The 20,107-nt window shown below is 34.2% G+C and overlaps 1 protein-coding gene across 1 annotated transcript; it reads left to right on the top strand.

Moving 5' to 3' along the window:
• The first annotated feature begins 10,289 nt into the window (after nucleotides 1-10,289).
• On the top strand, nucleotides 10,290-13,144 carry LOC104908500 (receptor protein kinase-like protein ZAR1). Its single transcript, XM_010697617.4, has 2 exons — nucleotides 10,290-12,005; nucleotides 12,139-13,144. The coding sequence occupies exons 1-2, from the start codon at nucleotides 10,553-10,555 to the stop codon at nucleotides 12,804-12,806; spliced, it is 2,121 nt and encodes a 706-aa protein (XP_010695919.2). The 5' UTR covers nucleotides 10,290-10,552; the 3' UTR covers nucleotides 12,807-13,144.
• Nucleotides 13,145-20,107: the final 6,963 nt, after the last annotated feature.

Genomic DNA, 20,107 nt, shown 5'->3' on the forward strand with positions numbered 1-20,107 from the left:
CAAATATTATACAAATCTTATAGCAAACTAATTGAGACACATCAAACTACTTAAGACCACAAACTACACGATGATATTCTCAACACACAAAAATATCTAGATTGGAACTAGCAAGTTGACCACTGAAGTTGACATCAACAACAGTTGTGGAAAAACAAAAACAAAAAACCTAAAATTTCTACTTCAATAGCAATGGTTTGAGACTATGAAGTTTCCTGTAAGACATATAGAAATAATGCGTATACTAAACTTTCAGTAACTAAAGAAGATCCATCAAAGAAATAATGCACCTTCTTAATGGAACCACTTATCAACCATATGTCAATTAGTTAGAACTGTAGACACAAAAAAAAAGGGGTTGTTATAGTTGCCACGCTTCAAAAAACAGATTTCTAATGATGGAAGCAGAACTTGTCAACATTTCATGCGCTTCGTCTTATTCTTTTCATGCGCATCGTCTTCATCTCCGGTTGGTCTTCAGCCATTGAAGACAAAACTTGGCCCAAAAACAACAGGACATTTGAAGATGATGACGGCCAACAGCCTTGAAGACGAAGGAGGTCGAAGAAGAGAGAGAATGGCATGAAATGAGGGAAGCTCGAGGATGCCGGCGGTTAGCATTTGAAAAAGAAAAGAGGAAGCTCCAGGAGAAGGAAGAAGATTTGAAGGAGGAGAGACAAAGGAGTGAAATGAAGAGACAATATTATTGAAACGACTCTTATGCGGCTGATGAAGGATTAAATGCGGGAGTGTTCAAACCCTAGCGCCTCTTAAGAAATAAATATGGATATTGCTGCGGTTTTTTGTAAAAATCGCAGCAATATATTAAAATATTATTTTCTAATATTATTTTACTATATTGCTGCGGTTTTTGTCAAAAACCGCAGCAATATGTCTGGTTAGAAAGTAAATTCTTTTCAAAAAATTCCGCTCAAATCATATTGTTGTAGTTTTTGACCGAAACCGCAGCAATATTTTTATTTTACATTTTTTCTTTTCTTTTTACGTGATATATTGTTGCGTATGGGTAAAACTGCAGCAATATCACCGCAGCAATAAACAATTATTCTACTTCCTACTAATTGTACGTACATTCAATATTTTGTTAATGCATGATAATTTCTAATAATTGTATATTCAAAAGATGACAATAAAAAGGTGGTATTTTTATGACGCCTTAAATAAGGTTTTAAACGTTATATATCTCATAAGTATATGTCGAATAATTGAATGATGGACATCTCTAAGATTCATTTTTGTGTCAAAAATAAATTTATGAATTGCTATAGAAATGGTGAACGCTATAGATATGGTATAATATAAGTATAATTGAATTGTTGTGATATATAGATATATATTAAGAGATAATGAACGCTATAGAATTAATTTATCTATATTTTAATTTGTTGATGTATATTTTTTGTCTAGATTATAAATTGTTTTTTTTGTCTAATTATAATTTTTTTGGCTACACCTACTAATAATATTCTAGATTATAAATTATTTGTTTGGCTACATCAGATCCTACTAATAATTTTCGGTGATAAGATATTTTTTAGGGTTTTCTATCGGATACCCTGTATTTTTTACTTATATTTTTTGTTCTACATAGTTTACTTCAACTTTTTAAATTATACTATACCACTAGCGTTGAAGTATGTAAAAAGATACTCGCTTTGTTTTCTTTTGTTGTTCCTATTTGGAATCGGGGAAGAAAGGAATTCAACTCAATAAAATGGGTAAGATTCCAATATTTTAAATAAAATTAAAATTAACTAAAATAAAGATTTTAGCCTTTTGAGTTACTGAATGTTAAGCAACCAATGACACAAAATAGGAACAACATATTGAAATCTAATGAGAAATTTCATTCAAAAATTATACTATATATGGAAAGATTTAAAATAGGAACAACATATTGAAATTTCTCAATGGAAAATACAGGAACAACAAAAGAAAACAGATGAATTATGTTGTTTTAGCCTCATAATCATTGTTCAGAATATTGTCTATAAATCAGAGTTACAACTTTAAATTGAAAACGATGAAACTCTACCATAATAAAACATTGTAAAAAAATCTAATAAAGGTCCAAAAAACTATGGCCTTGGGCCTTTAGCTCCATAGCTTACACTTAATATATTTTCACAATTAGCAACTAAATATACATACAAAAAAACAAAACACAGGACTCCTATGATTACAATTGTAATTTTAAATTCGGATAGGTACTCAAGTAAAAGTCTGTTAAAATTTTATGCTTATCCAAGTTGCAGTTTTAATAGTAAAAAGCAAAGACTAGATTATTTATCTAGAAAAATGAAATATATCCTCAATTGAGGAGAGATAATGTAGTAGTTTATCCTATGCCTTCATCTTCTTTTCTAGCATCAACAAATCTATTATCAACGTGCAAAAGGAAGCCAGAGAAATGTGAGCAATTGGAGACGAAGTGGTTGCATGATTGAGTCCCAATATTGTGAATGAGAATTTTAATTTATCTGATTCTCAAAGTAAAGGAATGGGTAGAGGAAAGACTTTCGAAATCAACTTTTTTTAAAAATGGTTAGTCACATTATGCACTATAACTAGGCTTAAAAAATCAAAATATGATATTTGGAATATGATGTTATATGACTATTCTCAATATTGTTTATTTGCAAAACTTGCGGCTACGGTTTAAGAAAATCTTTTTAAAAAAAAAAAAATATCGTGAGTAAACCAAAATTATAATTGTACAACGTGCAAGTCATAAGCCTATTCTAATTTTTCTCACAACAAGATCATAACAAGTTATTATTTTGAAATCTAGATAGAATTGTTCTCATGAAGTTCTCAAAGTATAAAAACATTGACTATAGTTAATGATATTGATGGTAATATGTAAAAAGTATTTCATATTGCCAATTCAAAAGTATTGAACTAAAATTTCTATATCAAGTCCAATTAACGAAAATTATAGTTGTACAACGTATGGGTCATAAGTCAGTTTTAATTATTCTTAATATAAGATTATAAAATATAAATCACAAGCTATTAGTTTTCAAATTTAGATAGAGTTGTTCTCATAGAGTTCTCAAGTCCGAAAGCATTGATTATAGTCAATGAATTATGGTAATATGTAAAAACTATTTTTCTTCTCTACAATATCCATTCACTTTTATTTCAAGGTCCAGAATTTTAAATTTTAATGTAATTTTATCTTAATACTCCGTATGTGTTAAACATATCGTATAAGATATGCCTAAACCCATTAAATTTGTTAATGATATGTTACAAAAAATTGATGCGCAAAGTGATATGAGATCTTTTAAAAGGCGCAACAAAATATGTTTTACCTATAATAGGTAAAATTGAATTCAATAAAATTATAATATGTATTAGCCTAGATAACAAACTGATTTATTTTTATGATTGATTGATCACCTATATACTATCAAAATTGATTCCCTAATTATTCTTAGAAATAATTTGATCATGTAACTGAGTGTTAGTTGTGGGTTTCACACTAGCTTTCTTTAAGAATCACAATACTAAGAAAAATTAGTCTAAAAGTTGATCAATCAATTATGAAAATAATTGCATTTAGGTTTGTCAACCTGTTTTTCATATAACCAGTATTTAGGAGATTTATTTAAGGGGTAAAATTAAATGATTGAAAATTAATACCTTCATATTTGATGTGTAAATGCAGATGAACACCAAATAAACATATAAGATCAAATAACTGCAGGTTAACAAAAATAAGATTTGATATACTTAAAAAATAAGATTTAATAAGTTAAAATAAGGTTCAATAAGTTTGGTTAAATTTAGATAAGTTCAATCAATTAAGTTCAAAAAAGTTAAAATAATTTTAGATAAGTTGACAAAAAAAAAAAAAGAACGAGACAAAATTATACTTACCACGAGGATTTAAATGATAGAAAGGTTATTCAAAAACAACTAACTATCATCATCTATCTATAGTATTATCTAAAGCAAAATCATAAATCCTATGTGGCAAGCTCATGTTCATGTTCATGATATCATATGAGATTTTCGAAAATCCAGCATATCCTATTTATATATTATATGTGATTGACGTTAATTATGATTAAAATTACGCAATTAAAATCTCAAATTCATATACTTTTGGCCGAAATTTGTAATTCTCATATTTATTACATTTCAAAATTTTAAAATCCCAAATAAAAATGACAATGAATATAAATTATCAATCAATCTTAATTTGCCAACGTTGATGGTAATTGCAATCACTCAATTTAAATTGATAGTATCCGAAATTATCCACTTGACATTCACCATAAACTAAAACCTCACATTGCATGACAAAATGGTGAGATAATGGATCTACATGCCATGTGTAAGTGTGTAAATTAAATGCCACATATAACTCTCTTGCATTCTTCCTTGCTAATCAGCGCAACAAATCAACTGTTTAAAATTCTTCCTTTCCATAACTTAAAGATTTATCCCTTGATTTTCGGTTATCACAGAAGCAACAACTTCTTTTTGTAGCTTCTTTTTATTTGTTATAATCATTCTTTAGAGTATATCATTAAGAATTTTTTTAAAAAGAAGAAGCATGCAATAAGAATTTTAAAAATAATCACTCAACATATATAAGTAAGAGTTTCTAGATCGAAAAATGTTCTATGATGGGAGAAGGCAGGTTATTATCACAAAAATAAGAGAAATAAAAAAATCTTTCATGATTGAAGTAATAGTAAACTATTTGATTCATATTTAATTATATACTATTTTGTTGCGGGTACAAGTATTTATGAGACTAGAAAAAAATAGATATTTAGAAAAATAATAGATATTTGGGAGTTATAGGTAAGAAGATATATGAAAAAATAAGAGGTAGTATTGGTAATTTTTGGCGAGCCATGATTACTTAATAAAGAAATGTATCAAAATAACGTGAAAGGTTTTCAGATTCCTTTGATAGCTAGCAAGGAAGGAACAATTTACCACATATATGTCAGTTTTCTTACAGATATTCTATGTGTTTCGTATAATTATACAGATTGGCAGAAACTGTAGCTCAAGTAAGAGAGACATAAGGAGATCATTTGGATAAATTATTTGTATTACATATGAACTCAAAATAATTATTTTGAAGTCATGATAGAATAATGTAAGAACAATTGGGTATAATTTAATCGGTGCATTCTATACGATATTCTATGATATTTATCATTTTTTCATAAATAAAGTATAATAATATTTTAAAATTAGGAGCAAAATTGATAATAAATTGGTTTATCCATATGAGGCATTAGGAAAGCATATAACTTCCTACTTATGTGATTATAAACTAAATCTAACAAAAATAATAATTTTGATTATATTATTGTACACGCGATCTTGCGTTTTTAGTACCAAGGATTTTATATTATCCAAAATTATGTTATAATTTATATGATGATTGGGACGTAACATATTAATTAATAATAAATTTTACTATAATGTTCGAAAATCAAAATGTACTACTTAATGGAGAATTCAACTCTAGAAGGATATATATACGAAGTTCAATCTATATGATATAATGAGCAAAGCCAGGGTATCATCATATGGATTGAACTTCGTTTATTGAGCAAAGCCAAGTTCCAAATTATGCAAAAAAAAAAAAAAATTACATGGTTGGCCTAATGCAATGGTGGTGCAAGGAAGCAAGATATGGAGGTGAGAGAAATTGTACATATAGCGGGAACAAAAATGGCTCAATGGTTATAAGCCATTTTCAAAGTAAATAAATACATGATTATAAAACTTATTGGGTCACGTGATCCTCAATGATATTAACTACATCAACTGCTAAACACATGGGTCATAAGCCATTTTCAAAGTAAATAAACACATGATTATAAGACTTTAAATCACAATATACTATTTCTACAATGATTTAGGAAAAACAACATAAAATCTTAAATTTATGGAACAAAATTTTTCGTACAATTTGCACATGTCTAATAGCAAATTAAAATTTACATTTATGTATATACTTATTTTTTATTCCTAAGTAACTTTTATATCATCTATTTGATAGATGAACGAGTTAAATATTTTCACCCTGATTTTAGGGAAAATAACATAAATTAAAATCTTAAATTTATAAAAATAAAAAAAAAATCCCCACGCAGTTGCACGGGTATAAAATTAAAATCATGACTAATTGGACAGCTACTAGTGGGTGCCAAATATGATGCATCGGTGGTGCAAGAAGGTAGAATAAGACTTCCTTAAGTGGTTACTGAAGCCTGCGTATGGCTGAGTGTTATTGGTGGTGCGAATTGTGATTTTATCTTAGACTCTATGGGAAGCAATAGATAGAGTAAATACTATTTCTATCAACTTTAAAAAATATATATATATTTGTAATATCCTAAAAATCTTAAACATATTTAAGTGAATAATTAACATAATAATGTACTTAGAATATATTTTATTTTATTCGTTCCACTAATTAAGCAACGTATAATAAAATGATTATAGAATTTTAACATAAAAATTTACCAACTTAAATCATGACGATAATTTATAATTTACTATTTCATGAGTACAAGAAGGCTAATGTAACTGTTAATTCACTAAAGTACAAAATGTCAACATTGCACCAAAATCTTACCAAGCCACGTTTAAGAGTGTTAGTGTGTAAATATTTCTGATATTTTGGTTTGCAAAATAAAAAGGAAAAAGAGAAAAGAAAGCTATGGTCAATCCCCCATTAATGGTGCCTTCTTCCTCACCCTACCATGTCCATTTGGCACTCATGCCTTCACTCTCTTCTTCTTCTTCAGTCAAAATCTGTCACCAATCCCTCACCATTGCTTTTTCAAGCTAGAATTTCAGATTATTTACTCCAACTTCTTCCTCCCAACCACTGAATTTAGACCTCCAAACTTCACTATAAATAGCCATGGAGATTCAACATCAAGAACCCACCAACAACAACCTTCATCCTCTCTTCTCTCACTAATCAGAAATTCAGTCAATAATCGCCGGAAAAATTGTAACTAAAAGAAATCCAAAAAAGAAAACCCCAAATTTATTCTCTCATTCTCTCCTCTGTTTCTTCCCCCACCGTTGCCCACCGCGCGCGCCACCGCCACCGCGCTCAGTCGCCTCTCCACCTCGCCGGCGTTCGCCGGCCACCTGCGCAGCTCGCCGGAGATCCGCAGCGCCAACACTCGCTCACTCTCTCTCCTCGTCGCGCTCTCTCTCATCGCTCCTCTTCGCGCGCTGCTGTTGCTCGAGTTTTCCGCCGCCGCGGAGCTTCGAGGACCGCTGCCAATCTTCCTTCATGTCGCCTGCACCTTCGCCGGAGCTCGCCAAGGGTTACTGCCCTATGTTGTGTCGTCCCTGCTCCAAGAGAGCAGAGGTATAATACCACCTCTTTTTGTTTCTCCCTCTTATAAACTGATTTCAAAGTTTTATGTTAATGCAAGCCCAAATTACTACCTAGTGTTAGTTAGTTAAGTTGGGCCTAAAGGAAACTAACTTACATTAGCCAAACCAATTCAATTTAATTGTTGCATGTACAATAGTTGGGTTGAAACCTGAATTCTTCATTTTGTTGGTTGAACTAATGACTAATTATTGGGCTAATGGAGTTAAACTAAAGCTGATTTAGTGCTTTATTAAGTCATGTTAGTTTAATTTATTAAGTTAACCATAATGTTGGGCTTATAATCTGATTTACTTAGCTAAGTCACTTAAGTTAATCTTGTTGCTTTAATATATTGAGCTTTAATGGACTGATTTAGTTAGTTTTACTAAACCACCTAACTTATTTACTAAAATCTATTATTGGGTTATAATTCATGATTTCTAAACTAGTTGAGTTGTTTAACACTAATTAAAAATAATTCATTAAGCTTGTTGTTTATAATTGAGTTTAAGATATGAGTACTTCACTAATCCTTAAGTTTACTTATAATCACTAGTTACTTGACTTATTAGTTTTAAATGATTAAATAATATTATGATAATAATGTTAATGGATCTATTATAACTTTAAACTTAATTAATTTATTAATGGATGACTAATTAGTTTTTAACTATGAACTAGAATAATGATATGTTCTCGAAAGGTTATATAATATGTAGTAATATAACTTTAATGTTTCGATAATTCTAAAAGTGTAGCTGAACGAGTTATTTCACCTACTTAGTGGTTAAAGAGTCACCTTAATTAAAAAGTTATTAACGATTAAGAAATAATGACCTTTAAGGAGACTTTTACGACGTTATAATAACCGTTACGACCTTAATAAGCGCTAACTAATATTTAGGCTTAAAAGCTAAATAACGAAACGTTCATTAATAAAATTATTCTTGAATAGATTAAGGAAGATAAAGGATATTACAAGCCTCCCCCGGCCACCAAGGTTATTAAGCAGGAATTCAGGTAATGTCTACTGCTAACACCTGCATTCCCCTTCAAAGTATGTTTTATGATCATGATTAATATTATGTTTTATATATGGATTGCGGGATCGAAATGAAATGTTTATGATGGTTATGATGATATGATGCTATGAAATGATGATGATGTTATGATGAAATGAAAGAATATAATTATTTACGATGATGATGATATGCTTAAAAGAAATGAAACATGATAAATTCAAGTGCAAGACGGTTCTTGGCAAGTATTTTGTTATCCCGGGTCGTGCACGTACCTTCCGGCCGGTTAACCACCTTCTGTTTAGTGAGGGCTATTGTCCTCGGGTGGCACCGCGCAAATCTGGGCAAATAACGCCACCTTCCGTTTAGTGAGGGTTTTTGTCCTCGGGTGGCTGCCTTCCGTTTATGATGTTACTATGTTCTTGGGAGACGTCCCTTCCGTTGTAATAGCCAAGTTACCGAAGTAAAAGATATATGATGATGAACATGATAAAGAAGATAATGTAACATGATATGATATGTTTATGAAATATTTTTTACTTATTCTCTCCTTCCTGTTTTTAACTAAAATGATGTGAAATGAATTTACGATGTTAGAGTAGTATGTTACTGAGCCTCGGCTCACGACGTTTTGTTTTATGTTTTAGGTACTGATGGTGATAACGGGATGACGTAGCAGTGAGGATTTAATTAATATCTAGATTATATAGACTCTCATGGTTTTAATTTAAGTTTATGTCAAGACTCTGATTAGTAACTAAGTTTCTGGTAATCAAGACTAATGTTGGGTCTATATTATGCTTCATGTTATAAGATGTTTAAGTTTATGATTTTATGTCGCCTTGTATTTTCCTTATGGAAAGTACGGCGGTAACGCACCGACTATCTAGGTTCCGCTGCTAATAATCGATTAATTAACTTAACAACGATGATTAGAGGTCGGGAGGTGACAATATTGGTGGGTCATGTGATCCACCATGGCATTAACTACATCAACCTAAAGACAAGGGTTATAAGTCAGTTTCTAAAATAATCTCAATACATGATTATGAAATCATAAATCACAAGTTAATATTCACCACCATGACTTTAGGACAAACTTCTTAATATTTTCAATTTATAAGACAAAACATTTCCCGTGTATTATGTACGATGCACGGGAAGTTACTATTATTTTCGGAAGCAATGTTGGAGAAAAAAATATTTATCCCAAGAATGACACTAATCCGGTTTGACTTCACTAAATTTTCTACCGGATTTCAGAGACGACTATTTCCTTTAATTACTTAATTTTTTTTTACTATGACCAAAAATAAAAGTGAAGGACAAACTCTGTCTCATGTAGGCATGTATCTTTCGATACCTGTTTTCAGCCATGGACACTTTTATGTTGTCGTTTCCAGAGTTACGAGCAAAAAAGGTGTCAAGATTCTTTTGTTGGATGAAGAACATTGTTTTCGTGCAAATATGCCAAATGTAGTTTACAAGGAAGTGTTCGCATACATATAAATTAATTTGAAAATTTCATTTGTAAAAAATTTTTGTTCATCACCTTTCATACTTTATGTTTTATGATTTTGTGTAATATGGAAAGTTAAGTCAATGTTATTATGTGAATTCTTTTAAATATGTAATAAAACAATAAATATTCCCGTATATTATGCACGGGTCATAATACTAGGTAGTGAAACAAAGAGAAACAAAATTGGCAGTAGTCAAACGAACCTTAAACCATCTTCATTTTGCACTTGAAACTTAAACTAATGCTAGGTCTCAATTGAATATAGTTTCACGCATTGACGCTCCACAATCCACACTTCAATATACAATTATAGACTACCGCTCTATTGTATTATTAATAATGTTGGGACAGAATATGAGTGGGGACCCTTCACTGTTTTACCCCATCTTTCTTTCTTCACCTTCTTTTTCCTTTCAATCTGCTTTTTTCTCTCATGTCCTTTTCTTTACTACTCTTCCATACTATTCCATCTTTCCATGCTGCAAACCCTTTTCTCACTCTCCTCTTTTCACTCACACATTTCGGCTTAATTCTTCAGTCTTTGGCCAAAAACCATTTTCCACTCTCAGGTAAGCCAAATTCTTCTCTTACAACCTCCTAATTTTGGGAATGTATCACTTAGTTTTGTGGATTTTTCTCCTCATTAACCCAAAATCTTCCGTGAATTGTTTAAATGAAGAAGGATTAGCACTTTTATCATTTAAACAGTCCATTACTCAAGACCCAGAAAGTTCTTTGAGCAACTGGAATCAAAGTGATGAAAACCCTTGTTCATGGAATGGTATCACTTGTAAAAACCAGAAAGTAGTTTCTGTTAGCATTCCTAAGAAAAAACTTGTTGGTTTTTTACCATCTTCTTTAGGCTCTCTTTCTGATCTCCGCCATGTTAATTTAAGGAGCAATAGATTTTATGGGCCTTTACCACTTCAGCTTTTCCAAGCTCAAGGACTTCAAAGTTTGGTACTTTTTGGTAATTTCATATATGGGTCATTACCAAATGATATTGGGAAGCTTAAATTCCTTCAGAATTTGGATTTATCACAAAATTTCTTAAATGGGTCTTTGCCATCTTCAATTCTTCAATGTAAGAGGTTAAAAAATCTTGTGTTGAGTCACAATAATTTCACTGGGAGTCTTCCAGATGGGTTTGGAAGGGGTTTGGTTTCACTTGAGAAGCTTGATGTTTCTTATAATAAGTTTAATGGGTCAATTCCAAATGATTTGGGTAACTTGTCTAGTTTACAAGGTACTGCTGATTTTTCACATAATTTGTTTAGGGGTTCAATCCCAGCTAGTCTTGGTGAGCTTCCTGAGAAGGTTTATATTGATCTTACTTATAACAATTTGAGTGGACCAATCCCTCAAACTGGTGCCCTAATGAACAGGGGACCCACTGCTTTTATAGGAAATCCTGGGCTTTGTGGCCCTCCATTGAAGAATCCTTGTTCTTCAGATTCTTCTGCTACATCACCATCTTCATACCCTTATTTGCCAAGTGATTCTTCACCACAAGGGAATGGGGATGTTGGTGGGAAGAGTAAGGGGAAAGGGCTTAGTAAAAGTGCTGTAGTTGCTATTATAGTATGTGATATTGTTGGCATTTGTCTCATTGGGTGGTTGTTGTCTTATTGTTATTCAAGGGTTGGGCCTTGTAAGAGTAAGGATGAGAAGGCGGGGAGGGAGAGTAGGGAGTGTTGTTGTTTCATCAAAGACGAGTCCGAAACTCTATCGGAAAACGTTGAACAGTATGATTTGGTGCACATGGATTCCCAAGAGGGGTTTGATCTAGATGAACTTCTCAAGGCATCTGCTTTTGTGTTAGGAAAGAGTGGGATTGGTATTGTGTACAAAGTGGTGCTTGAAGATGGACTCACCTTGGCTGTGAGAAGACTAGGTGAAGGTGGTTCGCAGCGGTTTAGGGAATTTCAAACTGAAGTTGAAGCAATTGGGAAACTTAGGCATCCGAATATTGTCACTTTAAAGGCTTATTATTGGTCTGTTGATGAGAAGCTGCTTGTGTATGATTATGAATCCAATGGAAGTCTAGCCACTGCTTTACATGGTAAGACTCAACAGATACTGTTTTTGTCTGTTACAAGAATTTCTTGCATACTTGTAGATTATTTCTTGTTGATGATTGTATTCTTAATATGCTTCGTTGCCTTGTGTTGGTTGATATGTGATGATGTTAATAGGGAAGCCAGGCATGCTCACATTCACACCACTATCATGGTCAGTCCGATTACAAATCACTAGAGGTATTGCTAGAGGTTTAGTGTATTTGCATGAATTCAGCCCGAAAAAATATGTTCATGGCGATTTAAACCCAAGCAATATACTGCTTGGACAGAGCATGGAACCCAAAATCGCAGATTTTGGACTCGGGCGCCTAGCCAATATTGCTGGGGGATCTCCTACTCTACAATCTAGTAGGATGACCTCTGAGAAAACACCACAAAAGCAAGCAGGCAGTGCACCATCAGAAGCTGGTAGTTTCTCAGCTACGAACGCGATTTCTTACTATCAAGCACCTGAATCCCTTAAAGCTGTGAAACCATCACAAAAATGGGATGTTTACTCATATGGTGTAATATTATTGGAAATGATTACTGGGAGATCTGCTTTGGTGCAAGTAGGCACCTCGGAAATGGACCTTGTTCAATGGATTCAACATTCCATTGACGAGAAGAAGCCTCTAATTGATGTTTTAGATCCATCTTTGGCTCAGGAGGCAGACAAGGAAGATGAGATAATTGCTGTGCTGAAAATTGCTATGGCTTGTGTTCACAGTAGCCCTGAAAAGAGGCCGACGATGAGACATGTCTACGATGCTTTGGATCGATTACCCGAGTTGAGTCCTTAATCTGTTGTCTTATCAATGAAAGATGCGGTCTTCCTTGAAGCCAAATTTCTTTGTAAAATGTTGTCATTTTTAGGGGTGGTTTTTTTAATGCATTTGTTGCCCGTGATCTCAGTCACTTTCTTGCTACTGAAGAGTAGGATTTAGACTAGCCGTGTTGTAGGAATATGTACACTCTTTTGAGAGTTTTGGGTGTGTTTTTAACGTACATGATCGCAAGTACATAATGCCAAATGTTGTCTCATGTTCATCTTCTTTTTGTGTTTGTAATCTTTGCAGCAGAAAGCTTTTGTCTCGTTGTTGTTTGTCAATATAATAGAAATGTGATTGTTTCTTGCCTAGCTTGTTTGTTTCTTCAATATAGACTCAAGCTTTATGGAAGTGAAGATTAGATTAATTAATATCTATAATAGTATATTGCATAGAGATTCCCTTCCATACACTAGATTCTACACTCTTGTCTTGGTTGGACCACCCTATGTATGTTTGGTGCCCAACACTACTGGTGTAGTGGTGTGGTAGTAGACATAGTTCATAATTAATTTTTTTCAGATGGTAAATAGAATTACAGGATGATCATATTAAATCGAAACCTCTCATACATTAATCTAGTGCAACTTAATAGGGAAGACCGTTTGGAAGTAGGGAGAAGTAAAGGAAAACCAATTCCAAAATGTCCCTAGCAGAATTTGATTGTACAATTTTAGAACATGCTTGAATTTGAAATAATGAATTAAAGGGATAATAAAAGTCAAACCATCTTATTGTGAAACTTAAAAGTAACACTAAATAGCTGAATTTTTTCCTTGAATAATGCAAAAGTGGGTTTTATTTCCCAAAATATGTCCAAAAATAAAAAAATTCCCTGCGTACCGTCCACGTAGGACGGCACGCGAGAAACTAGTTTTTTTTTTTTTGTTTTCGCCCACGTAAACCGCTACTCAGAGTAGCGGTTTATATTTATAATAAACCGCTACTCTAAGTAGCGGTTTATACACATAAACCGCTATCTCAAGTAGCGGTTTATTATAAATATAAACCGCTACTCTGAGTAGCGGTTTACCTGGGCAAAATTCTGGAGTTGGGGATAATACTACAAGAAAATACGTATCAACGACGGCTAAAAGCCGTCGCTAATGACAACAAACAGTCGCTGAAATCACCGATGGCTGAAAGCCGTCGCTAATGACAAACAACAGTCGCTGAAATCACCGACGGCTTTAAGCCGTCGCTGATTGCTAATGACAAACAACAGTCGCTGAAATCACCGACGGCTTTAAGCCGTCGCTAATGACAAAAAAAGTCGTTGTTGTAAGAGTAGCGTTTATCATAATAAACCGCTACTTCAAGTAGCGGTTTATAAAAAAAAACTTAGTAAACCGCTACTTTAAGTAGCGGTTTTGTTGGAAGTAGAAAAAAAAAAATCCTCGCGTGCCGTCCTATGTGGACGGTATGCAGGGAATTTTTTTTATTTTTGGACATATTTTGGGAATTAAAACCCACTTTTGCATTATTTAAGGAAAAAATTCCTAAATAGCTGTTTGTAAATATACAAAGAACTGGGTCGAGTTTTTAATCCCTTTGAAAATTTATTACTTCGAAAAACTCAACTTTTTATGCCCCAATCTCTAGAGCAAATTTCCAACTCCAACTTATGCACTCAGAGTGATGATCACGTTATCCATCTCCATTCTTTGTCAGTTTCGAACAATTAGAAGAATTATACTAGTGTCAATGACCTGGCATGCTTCAACTTGCTAACTTTCATAACTTTATTCAAGGCTCCCATATAAAAGGTTGAAGGGCATTAAAAAACAGGTTTCACATCTCATAGTTTCAATCTATACCTCGTAACTAACAGATACAAGTGGTAGTACTAAAGTTTATCTATAATATTGCGACAAGCTCTTTTTAACACCTCAATAAAAGACCTTCTTCCTTCGATATTTATCTATAACATTATATGATAGAGTATAGATCTATTCCTGGGGCATCAACCATAAGCTTAAACTTTTGGTTGAGTTGGTCCTTTGACATGGTATCAAGAGTTAGCGTGACAAAAAGGTCATGGGTTCGAATCTCATCCGCCCCTCCTTATTTAGCGCCAGGTATGAAGGAGGAGGTCTGTGCTGCATCCACACTGCAAGCCCTAAGGGTGCTTGCGTGAGGGGGCGTGATAGAGTATAGATCTATTCATGGGACCTCAACCATAAGTTTAAGCTTTTGGTTGAGTTGGTCCTTTGACATTATATTTTACAGACACGAGTTGGGTTAAAAAGTAATTAAAAATCTAAAAAAATGTTGATGAGATTGATAGAGAAAAAGGTCCACAAGAAGATAACTTAGGAACGAAGAAAATGAGATAGCGTATATGATTGTTTCCTTGATCATACATTAATTGTCCTAGTCAAATTTTCGAGATTAATTTTGTTAGAAGAGAGAACATTATTATGTGTAATCCGATTATATGTTCAAAAGGGAAAAGAAAAAAGCTTTTCAATGCCTTAAAATTATTTCCTCCGTTTCTTAATAAGTGCAACATAGAGAAAGTGGGGGAATACCAAGGAATGTAGAGAGAGAAAGTTGGGACCACAATAAAGTAGAGTAATTCAAGTGATGAAACAAAAAAGTTGTGGTCCCCTCTTGCTTTTTGGTGGCATATTTGTAAAAATATTGAATTTTTTTTAACATTTTGAGCTTGGTTGCACTTATTGTGACTACTACAAATAAGAAAAATGTTGCACTTATTAAAAAATAGAGGTAGTATAAGCTCTTGGTTCACAAGAACTGTTTTAACTACTAATATAATTGTCGAAGTGATAATCTTTAATGTAAACCAACACCAATAAGTATGATCATTCTAATAGTAAGAGTATATTACTTTCTATAGTATTATATATGTGATGTTATCATGTTATAAGAAATTTTTGTTCACCAAAAAAAAAATGTAAATTTTCAAAAATTGTGTATACCTTATATATAAAGAATAAGAAATATCTTAAGGTACGGTGAAAAAGTTAAAACATAGTAAACATTTAATTTCAAGCCGTACCATTAATTGGGACTTGAAAGAAAGCTTAAACTCCATAATTAGCCTCTTTCTCGCACCAAAAATATCTCTTTTTCTAAGGCTCGAATTACTTTTCTAAAATAAAATAAGAGCAGTGTCTTAAAATTTCAGGAAGTCAGAAAACTATCACTCAAACAAAATGTTGGGTTTAACTTGTAGCCAATCGTCAACTTAGATAGGCCTAAATCCTGACCAATATACCTTATTCACTGTCTAGAGGATTAAACAATTTCTAGCAATTATACCAACTCCCTCATTTGCTGTTTAATAATGTTATAAATCAATTTATAAGCATCCGTTAGAAAAACAGGGAATCTAGTAGACAGTGGACTGATAGTCTGATATATAGTTTAGAATTTAGAAGGATTAATCAAGAAAACAGTGCAACATATTTTTCTCCCTTTTTTATTGATTGAGTATCTTAGTTTTTTTTTTTGACAGAAACATTAATATATCAAGTGGTCTACAGCTCCCACTTGGTATCCGCCAATCAAGCCTGCCAACTAGTGAGTTAATGTCTAGCTTATATTTTCAGATGGACATATAATTGACCTTATAGAGTTTTTTTTTTCCCTTTCAATCTGTACGATTAGTCAAGCTGCTCAAGGAAGAAATATAGGCATATTTGAAGCCGAAAAGCCGAGCGAAACTATTTTACCAATCGAAAGTAAAACAATGAAAAACGTACAACAAATTTACGTTGTTCACCAATTTGCCTACGTCCACAGACAGAGAGATAATATTTTATTATGTGACGAAAACCAGATTACAGAAAGAATTAGACTTCATTCGTACTCTAAAACAACTAAATAAATAACCTATACTTCCTCCGTTTCTTTTTACTCGCTACACTTTCTATTATGGGAAGTTTCACATTACTTGCTACACTTCTTTTTTGGGAAATAAACTCTCTCTATCTCTCTCCTCCCACATGGGTCCCTTTTCTTTTTACTCTCTACCTCTCTCTTCTCCAAAAATTGCCTAGGAGTCCGTGAAATGAGAAGTGTAGCGAGTAAAAAGAAACGCATTAAACAGGCCACCGCATGATCGGGTCGGGTGACATCCGTCCGATCGGGCGGAAATTTTCCCAAACCCAGAATAGGCGGGCCCAATTCGGCGACCACGCCCGGTCGTTGTTCGCTAAGGCGCCCGATCGGGCTAACACTCCCGACCCAATTGGACGGTACTCCAAACCATCTATTTCGACGCATTTCGTTGAACACATTCAAGGCACTATTCTTACAAATCTCCATCTTGGCTTGAATCCTCTCACAATAAACCAGAAAATAGATGCATTGCTCACAACGCCCAAATTCCCGCTACGAACAGATTTGTCCCAAAAGACAACCAGATCACATTAGTCCCTAAGGACCCCAGATTTTCCCCACAAGGGCAGCTAACAATCACCAACATTGAGCAAGTTCAAGCAATGTTGAAACTTACAATGCGAAATCGGCTTAGTGAACATATCAACAGGATTATCAGCTGTACCTACCTTCTTCACCTTAATTCTTGTCTCACTCCTCAGAAAATGATATACCTGACATCGATATGTTTAGTCCTCTCATGATGGAATTCATCCTTGGTCAGGCATATCGCACTCAAATGTCACAATACACCGTCGCCTAATCATGATATAGACCTAAATCACTGACTAGCCCCTTTAACTAGATTGCCTCCTTAGCTGCTTCTGTTAAGGCCATATGCACTGCCTCAGTAGTACACAAAGTTACTGTAGGCTTCAAAGTCACTTTCCAACTCACAACAGAACCACCAAGAGTGAACACATAACCAGTCATAGATCTCATTCCATCCACATCCCCAGCATAATCAGAATCAGAATCACCTGCAACAAAACATGCCATATCACCTCCGTAAATGAGACCAACATCTGACGTACCTCTAAGATATTGAAAGATCCTCTTGACTGCATGCCAATGCTCCTTACCAGGATCACCCATGAACCAACTAACAATACTGACTGCATGTGCAAGATGCGACATAGTACAAACCATAACATACATCAAGCTCCCTACTGCACTAGTATAAGGAACCCGACTCATGTACTCCTTTGCCTCATCAGACTTAGGTGTAAACGCAACGGACAAATGACTATTGGAAGCACTTGGAGTATCTATAGGTTTTGCTGTTGACATGCCAAACCTTTACAATATTATCTCAATGTAGCCTTTCTATGACAAGAAAAGCTTATTCTGAGCCCTCACCCTATAAATCTCCATACCCAAAATCTTCCAGGTCGCACCCAAATCCTTCATTTCAAATTCAGCACTGAGAAGCTCCTTCAACTCCTGAACATCCGACTTGTTCCTAACAGCTATCAACATATCATCTACATACAACACTATAAGTAGATGAAAGCTCCATTGTCAGCTTGTTGTATAACACACAACAATCATATGAACTCCTGTTGTAGCCTAGTCATCATATAGCTATCAAACTTCTTGTACCATCTGTCTGGAGACTGCTTTACCCATATAAGGACTTCTTAACTTGCAAACACTTTTTTCTTCCTGGAACCTGAAACCATCTGTTGAGCCATTATATCTCCTTCCCAACTCTCCATGTAGAAAAGTTGTTTTACATCTAGCTGCCAAGCTCAAAATCCTGATGTGCAACTATACTAGTAGCACCCTGATGGAAGTATGTTGACTACAGGTGAAAAAATCTCTTTAGTCTACACCCTCCCTTTGTGTGAACCTCTTGCAACCAGTCGAGCCTTATACTTGACCCCTTCTCAGATGTATCCCTCCTTTTTCTTGAAAACCCATTTACAAGTAACAATTTTCTCCCGAGGTTAGGCACAAGCTCCCAAGTCTCGTTCTTATGAAGTGACTCCATCTCATCTCCCATTACAGCAAGCCAATGGGTAGACTCCGTACATGTAACTACTTCCCTGTATATGGATGGCTCATAGACATCCATCTCCTCAGCAACCTGCAGTGCATAAGCCACCATATCTTCAAAACCATACCTGTTTGGGGGTTTTCCAAAATTTGTCCTTATAGGTCGCTCCTGAGCCAGGCTAGACGCCTCTTCATTTGGTATTGAAGATGTGGTGCTTCAGAAACAATGTGTTGATAATCATCACTCTCATCATGAGTGACTTGCTGCTCCACCTATTTATCAACACTACCACTATCTGACACAACAATGGACTTTACAGTAGGATTAAACATAGAATTTTCATCAAAGACAACATTTCTACTAAGTATAACCCTACCCTCAGATGGGGACCAAATTCTATAACTCTTTACGTCATCCCCATATCCTACAAACACTCCCTTTTTAGCCCTTGGCTCCAACTCACCCTCATTTACATGATAGTAAACATCACAACAAAAAACTCGCATATCTGAGTAATCTACAGGCTTACCTGACCACGTGTCATATGGTGCTTTGAGTTTGATCCCATAGTGAGGTCCAAGGTTGATAAGATAACATGCTGAATTTACGGCTTCTCCCCAAAACCTTCTATTCATCCCAACATTAGAGAGGATGCAACGACCTCTCTCCAGAACTGTTTGATTCATTCGTTCTGCTAAACCATTTTGCTGTGATGTATTTCTAATACAGTGATGCCTAACAATCCCTTCATTCTTACAGAACTCTTCGAACTAAGACAAACAAAATTCGAGATCATTATCAGTTCGCAGCCTTTTGATCCTCTTCCCAGTTTGCTTTTCCACCAATGCCTTCCACTGCTTGAAATTCTTGAAAGTCTCACCTTTTAACTTCATGACAATTAACCAATTCATTCTTGAAAAATCATCAATGAAAGATACAAAATACTTTTGACCTCCCAAAGATTCCACACGTGAAGGACCCCCAACAATCGGAGTGGATATAATCCAGATTACTTTTTGTTCTATGAATTCCCTATGGAAACTTGCTATGATGTAGTTTCTCAAACGCACAATGCTCACAAAACTTTAGGTTTGTGACCTTATGGCCACCCAAAACATCATCCTTGGAGAGGATTTGCATCTCTCTCACACTCATATGTCCAAGTCTCATGTGTCATAGCTTGGTCATATCCTCCTTCTGAATTTCAGATGATGCAACAATAGCTGAACTTGAGAGAGTAGAACCCTGCAAAACATACAAGGTACCACACTTGACCCCTTTCAATACATCCTTTGAACCCTTGCAGACATACACTACTCCACCCCTACCTGAAACTGAAACCCTTACTGTCTAACATACTGAGTGAAAT

The sequence above is a fragment of the Beta vulgaris genome, chromosome 6, assembly GCF_026745355.1.
Source record: "Beta vulgaris subsp. vulgaris cultivar EL10 chromosome 6, EL10.2, whole genome shotgun sequence".
NCBI classification, from domain to species: Eukaryota; Viridiplantae; Streptophyta; class Magnoliopsida; order Caryophyllales; family Amaranthaceae; genus Beta; species Beta vulgaris.

Coding starts and splice junctions, on each gene's coding strand:
- LOC104908500 (XM_010697617.4), top strand. CDS start 10,553: ATGTATCACTTAGTTTTGTGGATTTTTCTCCTCATTAACCCAAAATCT. Junction 12,006..12,138: donor TCTAGCCACTGCTTTACATG/GTAAGACTCAAC, acceptor TGATGTTAATAG/GGAAGCCAGGCATGCTCACA.